Raw genomic sequence first — 25,343 nt, 5'->3', positions numbered from 1 at the left:
TTCACTGGTGATGTAGAGGAACAAGAAGTCATTTTTAAACAGCTCTAATGATATTGTGGTATAGAATGAGCTACAGCAGCCACAGTTAATGAGATGAAATAATATGGGTCATTATTAAAAAAACATTTGAGATTCCAAAAATGGAAGAGTTGCTTTCCCTCTTTTCTACTATGACCAATTCTTGAACAAGTGTTTTTCCTTGGTGCTTTAATGAAACATTGCTAAATACCATCGGGGCCTTTAACATTTTGACTACAAGCCATATTTTTTCCCCAGTCCATTGGCTGAAATTATGTAAATGCCACACATACATATTCACAAACATGCTATTGTGTTTACATGTTATTGTCACTAAGGAATATGAGCATTAATATATGTATCAACAGCAGGTTGACTATAATATTATGTTGCTACATCCTTGCCTTGCTTTGATTTCCATTCCATTTCAGTGGATTGTGTCTCTGGCAAAAAGTCTAGATTTAAAACAGGAAATTCTTCCTACTTTTTAAGCACATAAGGTTTTAGCAAAATGCCTTAAATAGAAGAGATCTGGTGAAGGGTTCCTAAAGTAGCTTACAACACTGTGTCTTACAACATAGAAAGACAGGGCTCAAGATGGAGTCCCCTAATCGGCAATCCATGGCTTTTGGAGCCTTGAAACTTTTGGAGCCTTGCTGCGTATAAATATTTTCATTAGTGATTTAAGAGACTCCAAGCAATCTAAAAGAAATGGGGGGCACATTTAACAGGAGTTCTTGCAATATACCAATTCTCAGCTTTGTATACATGGGGCTTTTTTCCTCTAGCCCTGAGTTTTCCCTGTGCCAGTAGATATCAGACTTTGGAGAGAGGAAACCCAAGCTTTGTTATGAGATCCTACAAGGATTGGGGTAAGCAAAAATGAAGAGGATGTTCTTCCCAAATGAGCTGGGTCCACTTATCCCATATTTAGTTTTTTGACTCTTGAGAAATTTGGACTTCTTTCCATCATTCTTTTTTTTTTAGGAAACCTTTTTCTAATAGCTCGCTCCTTCCTTCCTTCCTTCCTTCCTTCCTTCCTTCCTTCCTTCCTTCCTTCCTTCCTTCTAATATGGGCCAACTGTTTAGTCAGGCTGATCAAATTAATTCAAGATGTTAATTTTTTTTAAAAAAATGGCAATATACAGCTTCATTTTTTAAAGTATAAACAGGATCCACAAAGCACTGACTTGATTGGTGGAAAGCTTTTGTAGGTTTTTAACATGATCATGGTTATTCCCTGCGGGAATTTGGGGATACCAAAAAATAGTATATACCAGTTCCGACTTGTTTGAATTTTGCTTCAGGCACTTGGAATCCCAAGAGAAAATTTATGGCACAATTGAAATTAGTGAATAAACAGGAAATTTGGGGAAAGATGAAAAATACAGGACTGATGCTACATGAAACTTGGAGCCTGTTTTGATAGAAGTGCAATATTTATACTTGCTTTATAATACTGGAACATCATTGTCTTTTTGCCTTATTTCACAACTGAAAACAGCCTGATCAATTGGCAGATGAAAATAATGGGGGTTAATTGGAATAAAGCTCTATTTTGATAGAACTCCTGCTATTTTACCAACCTGGAGAGAGGTTTCCTTCCTTAAATGAAGCATGTGGGGCCACCCAACATTAGAGATGCTCCTACACTTGGTCAGAGGGAACTGGCATGCAGCTCAGGACTCTGTGTGTGTGTGTGAGAGAGAGAGACAGAGACAGGGAGACAAAGAGGTAGACTCTTGCTCCCACTCAAATAATAACTGTCACCCACAGGAAGGAGGGCTTTTGCATAAATCAATTTTGTGCACCAATTGCACCTACTCCTGAATTTGGAAGCCTAACTAATCACTCAGGCCATAATCATCTCTCATTTGGATTATTGCAATGCACTCTGTCTGGGAGTACATTTTAACACCACTTGAAAGCTGTAGGTGGTGCAGAATGTAGCAGCGCAGTTATGGACATGCCTTGATGCTCATATCCTCCACTGGTTGTCAGTTGGCTTCCAAGAATATTTCAGGATGCTAATAGTCAACTACGCAGCCTTTTGTGGCAGAGGGACTTGGTGTTTATGGAACTGCAGAGCTCCAATGTCTCCGTCCATCCTATAAGATCTAGGGTTGGCATGCTCTAGCTCCCATCAATAAGCGGGTCATTTTACAGAACCCAGGAAGTACATCTCCTCTATCAACATGCCTGATTTTTGGAACAGCATCCCCCACTGTCAAGGCCATATGGCTTCATCCCTGCTCCCCTTTCAAAAACCTGGCTTTTCCAGAACGCACTGGGCAAGAACAATTTGTGAACCTGCTGGAGTGAATGTATTTTAAGTTTTTCTGTCTCCTGGCCAGATAGTTGTTTTACTGTTTTGTTACTGCTTTGTCAATTAATGTTAATCCTCTTTATAATCTGTCTTGAGCTACTAGTCAATTTGATAACCCCGTGAAACAAAATAATATTTTTTTTAAAAAACAGTCAGCTAAGTTCTGGTTCAGGCTGACCAAATTAATCTTCCTGGAGGAGCAGACGGATTTTAAAGACTGTCGTGGCATCCATCTATCATTTTAACATTTGAAATTTGTCCCAATTGTCCAATGTCCCATGGTACTTTGGATTAAACTGCAAGTGGTGGCCATTGCTATATCTGATCCTTTGTCAGGGCATCCTGTTTGCCTGGTTTGCTGAATATGTTGCTAGAATTCATCTCATAGGTGAGTTGACATGGCCACAGATGCTGCTATGGTTGGTTACAGAATACTATCGGTACTTCTCTGGAAACCTCTGAGTCATACTGATAAAGACGTCAGAGGAGGTACAACGTATGTTATGTTAGCCCACTCTGACTCAGAGTAGATCGCAGTGATATTCCATATGGAGGTGGCGGAAGATAAAAGATCTATTATTTTTATTCTCTGACATTCTCTAGTTTACCTTCTTCAGTATTTTTATGGAATCATAAATTCACAGTGTTAAAAATCCCAAGTCATATATGTGTGTTCAGGGCTGTACACCTAAAGGACCTGCTTCCATGATCCACAGCTTCCTAGAGGAGCAGCAGATTGGCCTTCCCAACCAGGGTGGGCTGCTTTTGTACATGTGGAATCTGATGAGATTCTGGTTTCATCCTGATAGATTCAATTATTCCTTAGATTTTTATACAGCCTTGACAGCTAATATGGGCTATGTGATTTTGAAACATTGGAACGACAGGAATATCAAACCGCTGACACAATTGAATGTATGACTCATAGATATTTTGATTTATCTTGATTAGAAATGCTTAGAAAAAAAAACATGAATAAAATCACATTGCCTATAGTTTTCAGTTTCCCTTTGAGATAGCTTTTAATATAAATGGGAATAGTCTGAGGCAGCACCTCTGGGACCATGGCTTATTCTTTCCTTTTAATTGTTTCTCCCCTGCCAAGCTTTTACAAAGTGTCTTACTAAAGTAACTGAAAAAGCTAGGCTAAAAGAAGTAGTCCTTTAATTATACATACATACATACATGCATGCATGCATGCATACATACATACATACATCTTCCATATTCATAATCTGAAGTTACGTGATGAGGAAGTGAAAGAGGGAAATCAAGATTAGAATATTTTAGAGCATATTTAGCCCCCTAAGTATGTTTTCATGTATCTGCAAATGTGTGCATGAGCATACCACCATGTTTTTCAATGCAGTATGTAACTTTACAGAAAGGGGTAAATTTATAATTGTATTTAAAACTCTTTCTTATTTTCAAAAAAAAAGAAGAAAGTAGCAATCACAAGAAGCTATGCCTGCATTATATTTGAATTCACAATGGAGCTGGTGATCTTTACACTTTCCTCAAAACAGCCATCGATAATCTAAAATAATACACAAAAGGTGGGTCAAAGACTTAAAAACAGCAGAAGCTTTAAAAGAAAAAAGGTAAGTTTTCTTAAAAGGAAAAAATGCTGTGGAGAGGAAGAAACTATTGTCAGAACCTGCTTGGAAGACATCAGTATGAATAAAGTGTTATAATTACATAACATGAATTCACAATTATATTTCTGGATAGGGATTCAGGCAGCAAAGGCCTGCATTGCGTAGCAACACAATAGCTAGGGTGGAGCAACAGTGAGGACAGCACATTACAAAGTCATCCTTAACGAATCCATGTTACTGTCGGGCTGCTTTTTTAGTATAGGAAAACTTTTTTTATTTACCATCTGATAAGTTGGATGTTTACATTTTATTGGGGAAATAATCATCTTAACTAAAAATGTCCAGGATTTTAGATTAATGTACATTGCTGGCTTTTTTCCAAGATTATCCTTTATTAGCCAAGATATGTCATATATTTGCATTATTCCCTCTTAATGTTTGCAGTGTGAAGAATAACACTTGGAATACTATGAAAAAGTTTGGTGGAATGGGAGTTTCTTTGTTGTAGCTGGCCATTTAGATACTGTTTGATTTTTCTGTAGACTAAGCTTGGCAAAGCTGCGTTCGAGTCAGTGGTGGGATTCAAATAATTTAACAACTGGTTCTCTGCCCTAATGATTTCTTCCAACAACCAGTTCACCAAACTGCTTAGAAACTTAACAACTGGTTCTTCCGAAGGGGTGCAAACTGGCTGAATCCCACCACTGGTTCAAGTAAGAATGATGTACAAATGATGTATAATAGGAGAACTATGGCCCTTTTATGGCTTGTGGACATTGTAGGTAATGCTTCTTAGAGGGACTGGGTTTGTCTGGATCCACTTATTTTATTTTATTGCTATGTTTAAATTTTTATGTATTATTTGGTGCAAGCTGCTTAGAATCTTTTTGAACTATGGTTGTCTCTAAATCTCAGAAATAAATAGATATTTTGAAGTCTGAGATATAAGAGCAAGGCGCTTGGAGCAGTGTGGATTCCTTTCCCATTCATGTCAGTTGAGAAAAGGAGGATCTATCCATGAAGGGAAACCCTGTGTAGCCTCTTCACTCTTAAATATCCCATTCAGTGCAAGAATTATTGCAACTACCACATCCCAAGAGAAAGCAGACTGACCTATTATTACATTCCTGCAACAAGACAGAATTCTTTACCAACTTTTAAGATGAGATGACCCAGTGTTCTGTATCGTTTAGTGTTACTCTGGTTGAAATATGCTTCTGAAGTTTCCACTTACTAGTTTTATTCCCTGCCCTCTGGAGAAAGAGAATACATGAATCTGAATATGTTTGTTTGTAGTTCTAAACTTTATTTTGGTTCCTGGACCCTGATTCTTGTCCCTCATCTTTTTTATTTAATTTGATGGATAAAGCAAGGAAAAACCTCTCCTGCAACTACAATAGGAGCAGACATGGTATTATTCTACCCTGATGCTATAAATATGTTTTAGTATATTTCTCCATGCATTCTGTAGAAGACTATCTATATTGTTCCCATGGTTTTGCTGGCATTTCCAAGAAGTGGCTTTTTTGATAGTTGAAACAATTTTGATTTTCTTTTTTAGTTGTTATCCTTGATTCATTTGTTTTTGGGTTCATTATTTTTTGTATTACAATTGAATTGGATTCTATTTTCTACATTGACCATGTCTCTCATCTTGTGAATGTTCATGTTTTAAAGCATTTTTGTTTTTTTAGTAAAAGGAAGGCAACTTACAAAATTTAAAAGGCATAAGTATATTAATAAAAAAGGAAACTAATTAAAAGAAAAAAGATTACACACAACAGCAAGATGCCACAGAACAAAACCACAAGCAGTAATTGATTGAACCATATATATATTTGTATATATGTTTGTGTATACAAACACACACACACACACACACACATACACACATACATCTCCAGGTACCTTTAGAATTAACAAGGTTTTCAACAGTGATGGAAATATAAGGAGTAAAATGGAGCAATTGCTTTGGAGCAATTATGTCCTTTCAACCAAAAAGAGTAAATAAAAGTGGCAAGAATTACAGTAAATTTCCAATCTAGGCTAAATGGTTATAGCTGTTAGTTTTTGATTATGGAGTACTAGTATTTGAGAACATCTTTGATGGGTGACTGATGTATATGTGGCAGTTTCTCCCAGACCCAGTATCATACACAGAAACCTCTGTGGGAGTAGTCCACATTTTAAACAGCAAATGTGTAGCTCAGTTATATTGCATGTTTTCCCCTTCTAAGTGCAATAAACTGAAGATAATGTGAAACTGTGCTACAAATAGGAGATGGATAGATGGATGGAATTATTTACATTTTATGATATATTTAAAAGACATCATAGCACACTTGGCAATTATTTGTTCTATGAAATATCCATCTACTCTTAAATGAATTTTCCCCGTGTTTCTCAGTGTTCTTCCACTTTTCTCTCATGATCACCATTCACATGCATTACATTTTATAGATAGAACAGTGTGTTGCCCTTTTGGAAAGAGAAGTAGGAAACTGCCAGGTTAGCCTAAGAAAAGGACACAGCAGCCAACACTGCAATGCTCCCTTACATCTGGCTTTACTTTCACAAAAAGGTGTTTTCTCCATCCCTTTGAAAAGTATTTGAGCCTGGGCTTGATGCATCTCCTCTGCGGGGTTTGCAAGAAAATTTGCAGAGATGTTTTGATGTGTGAACACTTCCTTATCATTTTCTTCTTTCTTTTGAAGAAAAGTGATAGGGCCCAGCTAAGATGTCAGTGTTGCCTTAGGTTTACTAACCTCCGACTCATTCTTACATCATTAGGAATGGAGGATCTGCTCTTTTTTTGTAACTGAGCATCCTTTGCCAGCTCCAATTTTTAGAGATTGGCTGCGGTGCATTTCAGCACTATGGTTAGCTCCTGGCAGTCATCTTGTGACTGGCTTTGTTTAACTGTATGGTTAATTAAGCTTAGAGTAAGTTCTTATCCCCTGCTCAGTATTAAAAGGAAGTATGCCAAAATGTTGCATTCAAGGCAATTTCATTCTTAGGTGAGGTTTTTTTCCTATTATGCAAATGTTTATTTGTCTTAAGAACACCAATTTCTACTCATTCCCCTTAAAAAGAAACAAAGGTAATAAATAATTCATGTTTGGTTTTAGTGATTGCTGCTGTGATATCTGTTAATTGCTTTTAATTAATTTGATCCTGTTTCCTGCAAGCAGGGGATCTAACATTTTAGCTATTCTTACATAAACCTGAACAATTTCTACAAATTATTTTTATTATATTTATGAGATTGCAAACGGTGATTCTGCAAGGATCCCACAAGGCAAAGCAATGTTTTGGTTGAAGACAGGAAAACAGTAATTATAATCTCCTCTCTTGTCCCTAAGGGGAATAAAAACCAACTAAGGACAACCCAGTATATCCACATCACTCAAATAAGAATCAATTACTTTATTTAAAGGGGGGGGAGGCGGAAAGGGGGGAAAGTACAAATTGGAAGATATTTGCAGGAGGGACTAGGATGAATACCCAGTTATTTATTATGGATTCTTATGGGCAGGGAGGAGGAAAGAGAAAAAAGAGTTTACCACCTTTTGATCAAAGGCTACGTTAACAAATGTGTGGTAATCATCTTAATTCTGCGTTCAGAAATGTGGAAGTCTTCTATTGTGGAAGCAGTTTGCTTGAGACTGCAAAGGTTGGACTTAAGAAGAGCTTCTCAGTAATAGAGGATCCATATTTAATGTCATCTTCATGAACCAAGTAATTAACAGGTAGATCAGTCTCGACATAAAGTTTCCAGGAGAGTTTGTTTCTATCTCTCCCCATCCTTTATCATCACTGGTTGAAGCTTCTGAGAATTTTAATCCAATATATTTTAAGGATATTTTAGCAGAAGTCTCCCTCTCTCTATCGTGCAATAAGATCAGCATCTTTCCAAAAGTTTATATGGCCCCAGCCTCATACAAGCTGCCCTTTAAAAAACTGGCTCTTTCCCCAAGTTGCCAAGTTGGAGAAACACTGATTTAAATGGATTATATCCCTCGCCCCCAAAAAATCAAAACCCTTTAGTGCTGCTTTGAGACAGCTAACTCACAAGGAGCCAGTGTTACATTTGTATTTGGCTGATTGCTTTGGACTCCTGTGTTGGAAATCTCTGATACCTAAGTACATTTTTCTTCCCTCAGATGCCTAATGGGTTAAAAGTGATCCAGTTGCCATATGTAATTTGCTGGATTCATAAACATTCTTCTCCAAAAGTATATCTTCCTGCTATAATATATCCCTCTAAAATTGAAATCCAAACACATCTGGACAGATCCCAGTTTGAAAAAAAATGGTTTAAATTTCACATTTGAGAGCCAGGACAACCTTTTCAAGTAAAATCCAAATCAGGAGTATTTAGAAGTATAATTGAGTTATAGTCCACACTATAGGAGATGACTAGATCTGAGCCCGAGGGCTGGGTAAAATGCATCCTTCAGTTTTGATTCACTCTAGTCCCATAAACAGCCAATTTGCCTTAGCAGTTAATAGATCAGATCCTTGTGTTTAGGTAGCATGTAATAAACTTGAAATGCAGAACTAAACTGCTGATCCTGGTTACTTGCAGTGGCAATGTAGTTCAGTGGAGGTTAGGATCAAGTTCCTTTTGACCAACATGGGATGAGATGTACGTATATGCTATTAAGGAAGGGAAAATAATATTTTGTCATTTTAATTATTGTGTAATTTGTCCAGTACCAAGCCAAGTTCTATCTGATCTCTCATGTGATTAAGGCCATTTTTAGAAACCTGTTTACTAAAATTGATTTATATTGTTTTCCAGGTTTAATAACAGGAAGACAAACCTGAATAGTTCTTACTTATCCATCTTCTTTAGCTTGAAAGCAAAGTTGTTTTTGGTTTCTGATTGCCAAGTATTTGTGGACTCATCTTGTAATTCAATACCTTATTAGGAACTATAAATAGATTCTGTGCTAGTTCTTTCCTTTAAAATTACTTAAAACTCAAAACCTCAAAACTTAGTTTCAGTTTCTATCATTTTTAATACACTATTTCAGATGCTTCCATGCCAACATTCCTTTTTCTGCAAGATTAGTTCTCCCAACCCTTGAATAAGGAATTTTTTTAAGGATTGGAAGTTGCTGTTTTCAGTAACAACAACAACAACAACAACAACAACAACAACAAAAGAATATTTGGACTGAGGATATATTCTTTAAATTAATAATAAGCAATTACTTGCTGTTTATTTTTATTGGATTTAAAAAAAAAAGAAGGTAAACATCAAAAAAATAGAAATGAAATTAAAAAATAAAAAGTGCAGTAGATAAGAGAAGAAAATGAATTATTTTTAAAGAAGCAACTTCTGATTTTCCCTCCCATAGTATACTGATTGTCACTTCTCCCCCATCAAGATTATATTTTTCTTCCTATATTCTTCCTATATTCTTCCTATATTCAACCCTTTTCAACAACCCTTTTCAATAAATCATCAAGTCAATTTTTTCAAATTGTTTTTGTCTGCTTTCAGCAAAAAGCCACTAAAGGATTTCTAGTATTTTAAGAAAGTGTTTATTGTTTCATCTCTGATCAAACAGGACACTCTTGCCATTTCTCCTTATTTTGTCATCACAGTCCAAGCCTCCATAATGGGTTATTATTATATTATTGTATTTCCCCCACTTTGCAGTATATGGTCACCCCTCTGCAGTTACCATGTATAAAACCAATCTTTCATACACCTTTTATAATTGACTACCCTTAAGTGCTAATAGGAAAAAAAATCTGGTTTCATCAGTATTTTACTTTTTAAATTTCTTTGCATCATCATATGTATTTGCTAATTTATTTATTGGTTTATAATATATAATAAAAACTACAAAGGAAAGTAGCGGAGGAAAAAGGGAAGAGAAAAGTGTGGAGCAAGGGGGGGAAAGAAAGAAAAGGCATTGATTTCCGACTCCTTTTGGTGCAGTAGAATAAGATAATAACATCAAACCTCAACATTTTACTTTTACATAATATTATAAACTAACCATTTCTATAACTTTTATAACCTATTAATCAGTAAAACCAAAAATCAAAGTTACATTTTTTTCCACCTTAAGCATAAAGCCTAGAAGCAATTTCCAAGTACGTAGAAACGAAAGTGATAGTATTTTTTTCATTGATCAAAGCAGTCAATTTGGCCATCTGCTAACTCCATCAACTTTTGCAAACATTCATCCATTGTAGGAATCAAAATGTCCTTCCATTTTTGTGTGTCAAGTAATCCTGCTGCAGTCAACGTACATAACATCAAAATTCCCATTTTTCTCCACGTCTTTTTCCATTAAATCCAGAAGAAAAATTTCTGGTTTTATCTTTAAATTCACTTTGAGAATCCTCTGTATTAAGATGTGAATTCTACTCCAATAGCCTCATAATATGTATTTGCAGTTTTTTTCAGTCTTTCACAAGTCTGCCATGAATGGTAAAATATCCCTTCATGCTTTCCATATTTTCAACAATGATTAGAATTATACATTTTAGAATTTAAGACTTACATAATTTCTCTGGTATTATATACCAGTGGAACATCATTTCATAGAAATTTTCTCTTAAATTTTAGCTCAATATGAAATTCAGTGTTTTTAACCACATTCTTTCCCATTGATCCATCTGTATATTATAACCAAAATTCTCAACCTATTTACTCTTTAACTCGTTCTTCTATTTTAAATCTCAAGAAGTTTATACATATGAGCAATAGTTTTTTTTCTAGTCAGTTGTTTGTTATACTAATAATATACATGACTAACTAGAGGTGCTTCAACCCTGTGTGGGTTGATAGATACATCATTGCCTTTGTACTGTATGGACAAGAAATCAAACAGATAGAAAAAATTAAATGTAAGTATGCATATGTGGACATTTATTTATTTTTGTTTCATTATTCTCCCATTAAAATATATTTCCATCAAATGAGAGTGCAAGTCCATTTCTTCTGCTTGCTTCATCTGTCAGTTTCTGTGGTGTTTGGTACTTAGTTTGCAGTAGATATTAATGTGTGAATTCCTATCCTTTTTCTGAATGATTGTTGAGATTTTGCCGAAGCATCTTTTTATCTATCCCTCAATGAACGCAATTCAGGTACTTCAATGTAAAACGGTCAGAATAGCTTGAAACTGACTTTTCTTATTGGAGAAATGCTCAGAGATTTTTACAATGGAGGCATTTCCACAATTGAAAAGAATGCTGTTTAGGTTCATATATGTTCTGGGATCTTCATTGGTTCAAGTAAGGCTAGGGAAACTTTTGATAGCTTTCATACAATCACAACCTCCCCAGGAATTGTCCAAGGTTGATGGTGCTATGTTCTGTTTATTGGCAAGCCAGGTCTTTCCAGGATTTAAGAATTGCTTGCACTTTTTTTACAATTTTTAAAAATTCAGTTCAACTTATTTAGAACTTATATGTTGGTTCCTATTTTGGGAGGGCCAATAGACAATAGCTCTTTTGACATTTTGAAAACATGTGGATACTCAAAGACCATAGCTATCACAAGGATGTGCAGATTAGCTGCCACGGTGGGTATTTCTAAAAATTAAATAATAGATTGGTACGAAGAGCCTTGAAAACATTGAGGGATTTTAGGGTTACTCTATATTTTTTTGTGTACTTCTATCACAATACTGCAGAAAACTGCATAATTGAATTTCTAAGTTACCAGTGGTGCCAAAAACAAGGCAAAAAAACCTATTTTACTGTTAATTCTAATGCTTAGAATTGATACTTGCTTAACCAAATTCAGCCTTTACTGAAGATATGGTAGTCATCTGAGATAACCTCATTTCTAAACGAACTATCCACGTTTTAGAGAAAATCTCTTATCTTTTTTTCCCTTTCTATCTCTCTGTGTTTTTCCCCCCGCAGGCTGCTTATTTGACAGGAGGCTATGCTCTCAGCAGGAAGTCTGTGTGCAAGGTAAATTAATATAGCACAGGGGGTTTGTGGCTAGTAGACAATCAAAAGTGTTAAAATAGCGGGAGGGAAGGTAACTCCTGCCTGTTGCTGGGGAAAACTGCGAGCTGTTATGCAGGGAGAGGGGAAGTCAACAGTAGGGTCTGTTCCTCCCCTCATTCATTGAGACAACTTCTTTCAGTGTCACTGTATGCCTTTGATATTAAATCTGTCCTTTGTGTTGCATATTTATTATTATTATTATTATTATTAATAATAATAATAATAATAATAATATTTAAGACTTAATCTTCAATTCAATTCACAATCATGGACTAAAAACAAACAGTTCAAATCCTAATCAAGAACCTAAGAGCTATTAAGGTAACGTCTTGAGTATATAGGCAGTTGTTATTAGCATTATTATTTTACATATATTACATACCTATATATTACAGCTATATAGAAATATCAGTCTTCCTGATATTAAATGAAGGAGAGTTCAAGAGTGCCTGCTTAACTATTGAAAGCATAATGATTTTCTTTATCCTATTTCACCAGATACTGGGGGTGCAATCTCCACATTGCTAGGCTACGTATCCCAGCATTCCTTTGAGTTGCAATTAAATTTGAGACAACCCCCCCCCCCCCCCATTGTTAATTATCCATTATTGTGCACATTGATCTAAATGCTTGTCCCTTTGAGTGCAAGAGGGCTTACTTCTGGAAACGCCTGCAGTCTCAAGTCCTCAGAGCTTGAAGAAGTGTATAATGTGTTCAAACCTTTTTGGGTTTTAGTGGCTCATATACAGATCCATTGTATAAAATCCATATACAGCTCACCATGCAAATTGTATTTAGTTTGCCTGGGATTATTGGGTGCTTCCTTTCTCTTTCTCCCCACTCCACCTCTGTTGTTCTGGTACACATAGACAACTATCCCGTGAATTTGTTATCTTTCCAGATGGTTTATTTGGCCAGTGCCAAGAAAGTTCATTGCGAGACCAGCCCTACTTTCAAGTCACCACACCAGTGCTCCAGCGTTTGCAAGATATTCTACGGCATCTTATGGCACAAGGTGAATATCAGCAGTTAGAGGAGAAGAGCTAAGGATAGGATAGGGAAGGGAATTATCCCTGCATCAGGCAAGATTTTGGGTGCCTCCTTCCATCCTTAATACTATAGTCAGAAATATTTCTTTTCTCTGTGTCAGATTCATAATACAAAGTCCAGGAGGAATCTAGTGGCATCTTTTCAAGCTAACAAAGATTATGAAAAGCATTAATTTTTATGAGCTGCAGTTCTCTACAGAGATATATTCAAACTGTGCCTCTTTTACCATTTTTGGGGGGAAAGCTCTCTTATTTTAAACCTTGTGTATGAATGTCTGCCATTGATTAAAATGTTTATTCCAAGCTGCTAGAATCTACCATATCTAGAGTTCACCTTTCTTCAGTGATTAGAGTAGGAATAGACAATTTAGTTTCTCTCAGATGTTTTGAACTCTTGGCCTGCATGGAGAACCATAAGAGATCAGAGGTATAAGACAAAACATTTCAAGGTTATTGGACTGCCTGCTCCTGAATCAGAGGACATGTATCTTTTCAGCATTCGAGTCAATATTCGAGTTTTTGTAGCCATCTACTAACTTATTTTAACTTTCTATTTTCCATATCAGGTTTATCATGGCAGGATGACCTAACACAGTATGTGATTGCCCAGGAGATGGAGCACATCCCTAGGCTTTACCTTCCATCGTCATGGAATTCTGCAGCTGAGGATAGGTAGGAAGAATAGTTTGGGATGTAGCTGCTGCTGCTTCTTAGCAAATATCTGCTGTTTAGTGTTAGGTTGCACTCAACAATAAACCATCTCCCTTGTTTTCGTTAGTACAACCATCTGCCTGGTCAGCAGAATGATGTGTAATGATGTGTAAATGAGATGCGAATATTGTTTGAAAAGCTGCTGTAAGTGTATTGATCATCAAGCCAAGAACCAATCATCTCCATGCCCTTCCTTCACCAATATGCCCTTCAGACGCTTGGACTTCAAACCTTAGAATTCTCATCAATGGCCATCAGTGCTGGCTGGGGAATTCTGGGAGTTGAAAGTCTGAAGGCATCTAGTTTAGAATAAGCTGCTGGATACCTAATTGGGAGAAGGTTCCAATGAAGTGAGTAGAGTTTACTGTTGAAGGAAAGTAGGAGTGTACTGGATGGTACTCTTAAGACAACCAAAATGTGAATCAAATATCAAGTGGACATAAGAGGGAGAGGATATAATATTTTTTAAAAATGGAACAAAGAAAAAACATACCAAAACACAGTATAGAATGAATAAGGGTTGTAAATGAAAGGTCCCTCTTCATGTTCTTTTTACTTATCCAAGAAGTGTCTGTCTGTCTGTCTGTCTATCTACCTATCTGTCTATCTTATCTAATTTAATCTCTCTCTCTCAATCAAATCTCTCTCTCTCTGTGTATGTGTGTGTGTTGTGTTTATGTGAATTGTGTGTGTGTGTGTGTGAGAGAGAGAGAGAGAATCACCTTATATCATGCCTTAGTGCACATTTTTCCTTTTTATTTATTTATCAAATTTATATGCTGCTTCAGTTAGAGATTCTTGGCAGACAATAAGATATAAAAATACAATGAATATGGAAGTTGACACAGATAAACCCTAAACAAAATACAGTAGTCCTTGACTTACAGCCATTTGTTTAATGACCATTTGAACTTACAATGGCAGAGAAAAAAGGGATTTATGACCACTTTTCACACCTACAACCATTGCAGCAGCTGTATAGTCATGTGATCAAAATTTGGACACGGCTACCAGCATGTATTTATGATGGTTGCCATGTCCCAGGGTCATGTGATCACTTTTTGCAACCTTCTGATGAGCAGAGTTAATGAGGGAACCAGATTGACTTAACAAATGTCTTACTAACCTAACAATTGCAGTGATTCACTTAACAAGTGTGGCAAGAAAGGTCATAAAATGAAGCAAAATTCACTTTATTGTTTTGCTTAGCAATGGAAATTTTGGGCTTTGTTGTGGTCGTAAATTGAGGACTGCCTGTATGTGGCATCGAGCTCTGTCTTCAGACTTTTCCAGAAGACAGACAATTTCGGAGGCGGGAGGATCTCCCCTGGGAAGCCATTCTTTTCGCTTTTGTTCTTAATTACCAAGTTGAGGATTTGATTGAAAGAAGAGGAAGTTTCTATTCTGTTCCCTATTGTGATCCACTTCCACACCTGCCAGAAAATAATCTTTTTGTTCAGCCAATGTTTGCAGTACGCACTGCTGGTGCCTGGACCACAATCTAATCAGTATTACAGTGAGGGAGGAGCACAGCTTTTGCAATTCAAATTCCCACACTTGCATCAAAGACATTTTGTTGGCTACTTAAACAGCAGAACGAAATTGTGCCCTCTAGATAGAAGGATTCCACGGGCCCTGTTATAATTTGGCTCTGATTGTATGAAAGATACACTGGCAGAGCAGGGCATTGGATATGGCCATATGTTACCATGCACAAATTATTGAACTAGAAATAGGGAACTTTTGGCCCCCAGTTTTCATCTAAACACAACAGATTACTCAGAATCTTCCCAAATGGATGGACATATAAGGCTGTTAATGGATGGGTAGGTGGATGGACAGACATTTTACCCTGAAATGTTCCCTTTACAGGTTGCCACCTCTTCACCTAGTTCCCCGGAGACCCTCTTTGTCATCTCAGCCTTCCTCCACTCAGGGAGCTCACCAGCCTCCTCTGCCCCCAGCACTCCTGCAGAGGTATCTGGAATTGCTTCTGGCCTCTCAGCCTGAGCTAGGTCACAAGAATGTGTTCCTGTCTCCTTACCCTCATTACCAGGTGTGTGTATTTTGATAAACCTACTGAGAATCTAGGGGAATGCCCCAGAAATGACATTCAGCAGGTTCTGATCAGTTCTGGGGAACCGGTAGCCGAAATTTTGAGTAGTTCGGAGAACCAGTAATTACCACCTCTGACTGGCCCCGTCCCCATCTATTCTCTGCCTCCCAAGTCCCAGCTGATCTGGAGGGAATGGGGATTTTGCAGTAATCTTCCCCTGCCACGCCCACTAAGCCACGTCCACCAAGCCATGCCACACCCACAGAACTGGTAGTAAAAACTTTTGAATCCCACCACTGCTCAGCCTGCTTACTGGATGTGAATGAATTGGATTCAATGCACATGAAAAGCATAGGGAATGATGCTGTAGGGCTTATTAATTTCAAATTGGTTGGAACCCTGTGGCCCTCCAGATGTTATTGGACTATCATTCCCCTAATCACGTAATCACATCATCAGGCTGGGTGGGGTTGATAAGATTTGGAAATGAACAGCATCTTAGAAGATGATGGGTTCCCCGCCCACTTTTTTTCTTTTTAAAAACAGTTCCATTAATTAAGATAATAGCTCTTTCCCAGAAGAATGCAGGAACAAAGAGTCAAGCTATTGATTGGACCGTCTCATGGTTCTTTGTAGCAATAGCATGTACCACAGACTTACATACCACTTCACAGTGCTTTATAGCCCTCTCTAAGCAGTTTACAAAGCCAGCATATTGCCCCCAACAATCTGAATCCTCATTTTCCTGACTTCGGAAGAATGGAAGGCAGAGTCAACCTTGAGCTGGTCAGGATTGAGGGAATTGAACTCCTGGCAATGTAAGCAGAGTTAGCTGGTAATACTACATTCTAACCACTGTACCACCATGTCTCTTATTGTTCTGTCCTATACTCTAATTTAATATTATCTAAGATCCCCTTTTATAACATAGAATTGATTATGGGGCCTATAAATGCAAGGCACTCTGTAACTAAATTATGGTGCGCCAATAAACCAACTTCAGTTTCTAAGATTCTCAAGGAAAACTCAGAAAGATTCCTGTCTGAAGCCCGAAAAAAACCAGTGTCAGGTCCTTTCCCTGTTTGCATCTAACTATGGCTGACAAGGAAGGCAGGAAAAGTGTGTCAGCCTGTGCCACCCTGCAGCTGTGGGGGCTGCCCAGGGAAGCCTCTCCTGTTTTAACAGGCAGCCTCTGTCACCTTATAGATCATCTGTCTCAGTACCAGATTTTGACAGATGGCTAAAGTCTAGCTATCTGTCAAATTCATTTACCAATCACAGTGTGATTGGCAGATGGTTTCCTCCTGGGTGGTGACACTGAAAAAGGAGAGAGGAGCAAAACCAGAGGGTTTTTCCAGTGACTTTGCTTAACATATCCTGCACAGCTAAATCAGTATACCACCCTCTAGGACAGTGCTTCTCAACCTTGGCCTACCTGAAGATGCATGGACTTCAACTCCCAGAATCCCCCAGCCAGCAGGAGTTGAAGTCCCCGCATCTTCAGGTGACCAAGGTTGAGAAACACTGTTCTAGGAGAATGCCAGAGCCGACACTTTAGAGAAAGAATAGAGTGGCAGTGTTATGCCAATAGGGTTTATTGGCGATTTGAAAAATTCAGTGACAACATAGCTCTTGCTACCTCCAAGAAAATTTGGGGAAGCTTCATATCAGAAACCTGGAGAGCCCTTGCAGATTCAGATTCAGATTCAGAAGTTTATTTGTATGCCGCCCTTTTCCCTGGGGGGACTCAGGGTGGCTCACATCTGAAAGGGAAAGGGGAAACAGACTTTTACATATACGACAACACATAATTAAAAGAAAACACAACATTCATACCATTCGGGAGGGTACAATCTTAGCCCCAGGCCTGGCGGGATAGCCAGGTTCTAATGGCTGTGCGGAAGGTCTGGAGAGTGGTGAGGGTACGAATCTCCACGGGGAGATCGTTCCATAGGGTCGGAGCTGCCACCGAGAAGGCCCTCCTCTGCGTGGTCGCCAGTCGGCATTGACCCGCAGATGGAACCCAGAGGAGGCCCAATCGGTGAGATCTAATAGGTCGTGTGGAGGTAATTGGCAGTAGGCGGTCTCTCAAGTACCCAGATCCACTACCATGGAGGGCTTTATGAGTGACAAGTAGCACCTTGAAGCGTATCCGGAGATCGACAGGTAGCCAGTGCAGCTCGCGGAGGATAGGTGTTATGTGGGTGAAACGAGGTGCACCCACAATCGCTCGCGCGGCTGCATTCTGGACTAGCTGAAGTCGCCGAATACTCCTCAAGGGCAGCCCCATGTAGAGCACGTTGCAGTATTGCAAATGAACCAATGAGTTATATTGACCAGGATTGTGACTCAGTTTAAGACAACTGACTTCATTTGTTTCTAAATTGCCTTTCTGTGTACTCTTGCTTCAGTTCAGCTATCCAGATGGCACTTTCCAGGGCAGTTCTGGTGGTCACAACCCAAAGCCTCCCATTTTCTTAGACCAAGCTGCTCCTTCCAAGGCCTTCATGAGCGCCAGCACGGCTCCTTTCTATAGGGAACAGCAAGGGTTGGATGGAAGTCAACTTTTCCAAGACTTGGGGGCACTTTATTTAACCCAGGAACAGACAGGTAAATCCAGAAACAGGGCTGAAAACAAGCAAGATCCCAAGATAGATTATGCTCTTCATGACAATCGTAACAACCTTGAAAACAGAGCAGAGTCTCAAGCACACCCAACAGAGCCAGGTGAGACTTTTCTTATTTTTCAGTGACCTTCTAAGAATCATCTAGCTTATTTATCTCGGTTTGAAAGCCTTGATGATGATTAGGCAACAGAAGCAAAACACCTTCCCCTCCTTTCTATCCACAGATAGACTTGTGCAGAGGCTTACAGCAATATTTGCCAACTATGGGATTAAACCACAGGATGTAATTCAGTTCCTCCACAGTCCCAATAAACACGGTGAGTAGGGATGGGGACTTGGAACAGAAAAGAGGCAGGAGGGATGGTTTTGTAGCTGGAGGAGAGAGATTGGAGGAAGGTTGTGTGTCTGGGTGTAAAATAGGAACTCTGTGGGCTGAATCTGAAGAGAGGAGATTCTGTGCTGTCCCTGTGCTAGCTCATGCAATCCAGGCTTAAATTTGTGCTGGCTTCACCTCAGAATTTGTTTTTCCTCTGTTGGTATTTTAGCTCTGGAGCCTATGACATGGCAATCAGAGAACATGCTTGAACCTCCGCAGAATGTCTTCCCTTAAGTGCAAGGGTAGGAAACTAGTAACTCTCTAATGGTGGACTGTGACTGCCATGACCATTGGCCAAGCTGGCTGGGGATGATGGGACTTTGACAACATGAAGAAAGTTATAGATTGTTAATTTCTATTTCACTACTTTGAAAATAAGCACATTATAGTGTTTTTTTTCCCCTCTCACCTTAGAAAATAAGCACTTTCCTTCTCTAATTCTTTTCTTAGCTGGAAGACTTGAACAGGAGGCTCTGGAATCCAAGCGGGTTAGTTCACCAGCTTCTTCCCCCCTCCCCCAGGTTTTCTATTTTTTTTTTTTTAAAAAAAATCAAATCAATGTGTGAACAGTGTGGCCCCTGGGTATCATACATTCTAATCCAAATAAAACTAATAAAATTAATCATAAGTATTACATTCAGTCAACTTATATTGACTGAATAATACACATTTCCAATAATTATATAGGAAGAGCCAAGGTGGCGCAGTGGTTAAAATGCAGCACTGCACGCTACTGCTAGATCAGCAGTTCAGCGGTTCAAATCTCACCGGCTCAGGGTTGACTCAGCCTTCCATCCTTCCGAGGTGGGTAAAATGAGGACCCAGATTGTTGGGGGCAATATGCTGACTCTCTGTAAACCGCTTAGAGAGGGCTGAAAGCCCTATGAAGCGGTATATAAGTCTACTGCTATTGCTATTTATATTAGGTTATAGTCAATCATCATTCAATTATTCCATGTTATTCAATTATTCCGGCTTCTTGATATACCTGGAAATCTCTGGGTCTCTACAATCCCTCCTCCCACAACATTGAAATGTGCTTTCTGATTAGTCACTGGATGAACACACTGTACTTGAGCCAACATCTGGATAAGAGAAGTAGATCCCGCTAAGTCGCCCTTGATTTTTTTTTCTCCTGTCATAGCACCCAACTGGGCAACTTACATGTGGGCGGAGTCACTTTTGTTTTTGTGACTTGGGGGAGGAGCTGTTAGTCTCCAAAGGCCACAGGAAATGTGGAGAGTGATGGAAATTGTTTCTGAACATAGCCAGAATGGGTGACCTGCCCAATTTAGTAGGAGGTTGAGGAAGAGTGTTAGGTAAGCTCCACGTTGGGAGAGCGAGTATGTTCAGCGAAGCATTGTGAGAGTTGTGTTGGAGAACACACAAACCAGCATACAGAGACACTGCAGTTTAAATAGGCTTTTACTTTTGTGGAAATAGAGATGTCAGAGTCCATCAAACAGTTCAAGTCATACATAGTTAAGACAGTCAGTCATCAATGTCTTTCAGTTAAGGGATAATCCAAATAACATATAATCCAGTATCATATAATCAGTCCGGTACGCAAAGTTTGCTAGCAGTTGCAAAACTTACAATAGCTCATGGAACTTTCTAACAGTCAGCTTCCAAAACAGATCAGATCAGATCAGCCCAGCATTTAACGAAACAGAGAGAGCTAACAGTCGTTCTGACTTCCTCTTATTGAGGAAAACAGCAACCAATCACATTTTACAGTATGATTTAAAGAAACAGGTATAGCTTTGCTATATGATTTATATATTGCCAACCCAACTGTTAGAATTATATTCCTAACAAGAGTATAAAGAGATCAACTGATATTTGTGATCTATACATTTTCCTAAATCCTCTATTCATTCTCTCCACCTGAAATAAGCCCCCCCCCCAAAAAAAAGGCCACTTGAAGGGACCCAAGAGATTTACTGGGGCTGCGTTTAGACTATAGTTTGCCCACACCCTCAGAGACCAACCATGCCCAGCCAATTCTAACATAGGTGGCTCTTGTGAAGAGGAAGAAAACAGATTGTTACAAATTCAAACTTGAGGATGGAACCAGCAACCGGAGGCAGGGTTTGAGAAGGGAATTTCTACTGCTGGCTGTAGTAACAAGCAGGAGTTATCAAGATAGCTGTGGGTTGTTGGTTAAAGTGTTGAGTGCCGATGAGTGACCTTTCTGTCTTCATTTAGGTGACAGAAGCAGAAATGCAACATGGGGAAGAGCCGGAGCCAGTCCCATCTCAAGAAGACTCTGTCAGTGTCATTCCCACAGAGGGGCAAATTCAGGCACATGGGGAGACATTTGGCTCAACTGGGGCCCCTATGTCAATGACAACATCTCCCCCAGACTCACACAAGCCCTTAAGCCCCGCAGAAAGTGATACCAGCAGCCCTGAGGAGCAGATGGCAATGATGAAGAAGAGTCGCATGGTAGTAGGTGTACTCAGTAAGGATGTGGAACAGCCAGAGACACCATTGGCGGCAGAGGAATATGGCTACGTCGTCACAGACCAGAAGTGAGAGAAAGAGTGTGTCCGGGGAAATGAGGGAGGGGCAAAATAAATGGGCGAATCCAGAGAGGCAAGTTGTACCAGTGGGTCCTCAACATATGACCTATCACTTAGCCACCATTCAGAGTTACTACAGATTACCCAGGTCTGAAATTCCAATGGCTATCTCCTCCTCCCCTCCCCATGGCCATGTGACTGTATTTTGAGCTCTCGGCATCTGGCCTGCATTCACAGCCATTTGCCGCATCCCGCAATCACGTCACCATGTTTTGTGGCATTTTTTGTGGGCAAACTGGCATTTACTTGTGTTTTTTTCAGGAGGACTATGCCAAAAAAGGTCATAAAAACTGGATTGATCATGTGAATGACCACCTCTACAACTGCGATGATGACTTACAACCACAGTGGGCAAGTTCCATTATGGTCATAAGTTGAGGACTATCTGTATGGCTTGGTTTATTCAAGGTGTGGATGCATTTGACTCATACATGTATGACTTGGATTCGGATCAGACAAGTGCATCCTACATCACCCCAAAGCCATGCTAGGCTAGGCTGGCTGCTAGCCCAGGCTGTCTGAGCCTAATTAAAAATGAATGTATCTGGAGTGGGCTAGGTTGGAGAAACCTGAGCTGCCCATTGACAAGTTCCAGCAGATAATAGGGTGATACTTACATTCATTATTCTCATTTGCCTCTGCACAATGATTGGATACATGCACCATGTTTAGCCATACTACAGTTGGTTTATTTTTCACTTGGTATGGCGTGGAAAATAGAATCAATGAATAAATTATAGTTTGTAGTTTTCTGCAATATCAAAGTCTGGTTGCATATTGGGTTTAATTGCAACTGTGAATTAATATAACCTATTAATCTTTGTTGGGTTTTCTGGCTTATTCTTGGCTAGCGTTTTAGTTCCACTCAAACCTTTACCTATTTCAAAAAGATACTCAAAAAGACTGTTTGAAAAAGAAGAGAAACCAAATGTAGGAACTGGATGAGCATGCCTTGATTAATTAAAATTACTAAAAAAAAAACTTTCTCTGATCATTTGTAGCTTGTCTAACAAATAATGGTTAAAATAAAGCCTGGCTCAGTGTGATACCTGAATGCAATTATTGTGATGCTGAATATATATAATTGATATAGTTGGGAGAAGTCAAGCAAATAAGGTGGAATAGTGGGTCTTGGAAGCCAGGATGTTAGCCCTACCAGGTAGACTGCGCTACAAAATCAAATCCACATGATGGATAAATCTACTTTGACTGAGATGGGCTGTGATATCAGACCCTTGGAAGTCTGATTGTACTGTACCTCCACCCCTTCAGTGAATTAGGGAGGTCTTTGTCTGAGCCACTTCCAAATGTTGTCTCATTTTTCTGGATTTAAAACAGTGTTTCAGCCTCTCTCGTTTCAGTAACAATTCCTGCAAGATTATCTTCCTTACTCTCTACCTACAGGGAAGTGCTATGATAGAATTGAAGGTTGTAGAGGTTAATGGGTGACCCAGTTATGTTTGATTCACAAGTATACAGATTTTTCTTTTGTTTATTGTGGTACTTGGATAAATCAGATATGAACCCCCAAAAATGGCTAACATGGTTGAGGTACTTTTACCAGCAGAAGATCTATGACTATGTAAAGTTTGTGCCAGGTGATGGTTAATATCCAAGATGGAACATCCAAAGCAAGGATTCCCAACCATGGCAAATTTAAGATATGTAGACTTCACTTCCAGGATTTCCCAGCTGGCATGGCTGGCTGAGGAATTTTGGGAGTTGAAGTTCACACATCTTAAAATTAATTACTTAAAGATATTGTTTATCTCCTGTTTATTAACTCTTCTCTACATGCTGTGCCATTAAGTCTTGACCTACTGCATTTCTACCACCTGCAGGCCATTAAGTCTTGCTGTTGGCATTCATCTCCTTGAGACGCTGGCTGAACGTGTTCACTTATCTACTGCCAGCTTCATCAATATCAGGTAAGTGATGTAGCTTAGCTGAGACCTAGGGATCCACAAGAATCCACAAGTCTGCCATTATTTGGAATTGCTCTGGAAAGGAAGGAATCTAATGAGAAACAACCAGAGGAAGTACTGGTGACATAGGTAGCCAGAGTGTGATGCAGTTCTCATAATGAACAGTCTACAAGGACTTCCTTTTACTCTTGAGGTAACTTCCCTCAATTTGTTGTTGTTAGTTGCGGAGTCGTGTCCGACCCATCGTGACCCCATGGACAATGTTCCTCCAGGCCTTCCTGTCCTCTACCATCCTCTGGAGTCCATTTAAGCTCACGCTGACTGCTTTGGTGACTCCATCCAGCTACCTCTGTCGTCCACTCCTTCTTTTGCCCTCAATCTTTCCCAGCATTAGGATCTTCTCCAGTGAATCCTTCCTTCTTATTAGGTGGCCAAAGTATTTGAGTTTCATCTTCAGGATCTGGATCCCCCAATTTAGTGCTCCTCAATACATTAGGACTGTAACTTCCAGAATATGTAGCCAGTTGGCTATCCCAACATACTTGTAGGTCCCCATATTGCTTTGGAATGAATTATACAATCTCCTACGCTATATCTCCTATTCTGGTGAGTTCTCATTATTGGGTGGCTAACACAAAAACTTTTCTTCATTACATCTGAACAGAATTGGACAGATTATTTTCTTAAGTAATGAACCCTTGTTCATATGAACAGGGACCGTTTTTAGCAACTGTATTTGCACTGTATTTTTAACTACCATAGTCTGGGCTTTAAAGCACAACTTGGGATCTTTCACATTCAGTGAAAACGATCAAACTCTTGAGTTATTTATTTACCTAAAAATATTATGTGGCCTCCCAACTCACTCTTGGTGACGCAGGGCATCTTAGTAGGATAAAACCCCAAAAGAAAAATAACACAAAAAGCAATAACCTCCCCAATGGTGGGATTCAGCCAATTTGCACAACTTCGGGAAAACCGAAGTTAAATTTCTGAGGAGTTTGGTGAACTGGTTGTTGGAAGAAATCATTAGGGCAAAGAACCGGTTGTTAAATTATTTGAATCCCACCACTGAACATCCCCCATCTCCCTGGCAACAGCAATCAGACAAACCACTTGATGGGCTTTGGGTTGGGTCCCCTGGCTCATTAGCAGAAACACAAATGAAAAGAAAACTAAGATATCCTTACGTAAAGGGCATTGTAAAGAATTAGGATGGGTAGCTGCTATATAAGAGAGACATCCAGTAGAAATGGTCAAAGAAGGCACGCTTGTTGAAAGAAGGATGTGGTTAGTGAAAGCAGAATCCTAAATTCAAATCTCTCCTTATGCAGTGTGTTGGGTCCAGCTCTCACATTCCGCATCCGTCAAAACCATCAAAATTTGTCTCTGAATGATGTCGCCAATAGGGCAGGTAAGTTGAGAGCAAATCAGCAGTCACAATTATACCAATTCTGTGTCCTAGACTTATCAGGACACTAAAATATCCTGTTTAATAGGTGCAGGATACCTTCTATGCCAAAGTGGGCATTAGTATGCTTTTTTTGGAACTTGGAGCCACGACATTATTATTTCTATTACTTTTAATATCAGTATCACTGTAAATATTATTATTTTAGAATGTTCTCTTTTTCAGGAAAGGTATATTCAGCTTAGCAGAAGGCTTGCTTGGTTGTTTTGCTTTACTTTGTTTGTTATGGTGATTCCCCCCCCCCCAATAAAAATCAATATGCTTTTGAAAGATGACTTTGGGGTCCATAAAAGAGCAAAGGACCTCCTTCTATCATAGTATTATCCTTTCTACTCATGCAATAATCCTACCATGCCAAACAGAAACAGACCAATCTCAAAGTCACAATCCCATAGCTTCTGTTCACTCAGTTTCTCCCAGTTCCTATTCTTCACTCAATTGCTGCTTCACTCAATTGCCCAGGTTCTGACCTCTAGTATGGCTTGTTCATTTCTATCCTTCCTCTAGCCCTGGTGAAGTCTGAGTTGGAATCAGAGGTGGGAGTAAAGATCCTACAGATGGGTGTAGGACAGGTAAGACTTGCCTGTGATTGACCTCATAGCATTTTAAAGCTTG

General features: G+C 39.1%; 1 protein-coding gene across 3 annotated transcripts in view; it reads left to right on the top strand.

The window, feature by feature from the left end:
- Window positions 1–25,343, top strand: part of PTPRN (protein tyrosine phosphatase receptor type N) — a 49,594-nt gene that overhangs the window by 5,655 nt on the left and 18,596 nt on the right. The window contains exons 2-12 of one of the 3 annotated variants that reach the window (XM_032217878.1): window positions 11,839–11,889; window positions 12,830–12,943; window positions 13,544–13,649; window positions 15,561–15,744; window positions 18,156–18,354; window positions 18,596–18,688; window positions 19,198–19,235; window positions 20,956–21,281; window positions 23,174–23,260; window positions 24,592–24,671; window positions 25,236–25,300. In XM_032217878.1, coding sequence (XP_032073769.1) covers window positions 11,839–11,889; window positions 12,830–12,943; window positions 13,544–13,649; window positions 15,561–15,744; window positions 18,156–18,354; window positions 18,596–18,688; window positions 19,198–19,235; window positions 20,956–21,281; window positions 23,174–23,260; window positions 24,592–24,671; window positions 25,236–25,300 — 1,343 coding nt within the window. Of the gene's footprint in view, window positions 1–11,838; window positions 11,890–12,829; window positions 12,944–13,543; window positions 13,650–15,560; window positions 15,745–18,155; window positions 18,472–18,595; window positions 18,689–19,197; window positions 19,236–20,955; window positions 21,282–23,173; window positions 23,261–24,591; window positions 24,672–25,235; window positions 25,301–25,343 lie in introns of all 3 variants that reach the window. The other 2 variants (XM_032217863.1, XM_032217870.1) reach the window with 2 other exon arrangements.

Source organism: Thamnophis elegans, chromosome 1, assembly GCF_009769535.1.
Source record: "Thamnophis elegans isolate rThaEle1 chromosome 1, rThaEle1.pri, whole genome shotgun sequence".
In the NCBI taxonomy this organism is placed as follows: Eukaryota; Metazoa; Chordata; class Lepidosauria; order Squamata; family Colubridae; genus Thamnophis; species Thamnophis elegans.
This window is presented reverse-complemented; position numbering and strand designations above follow the sequence as displayed.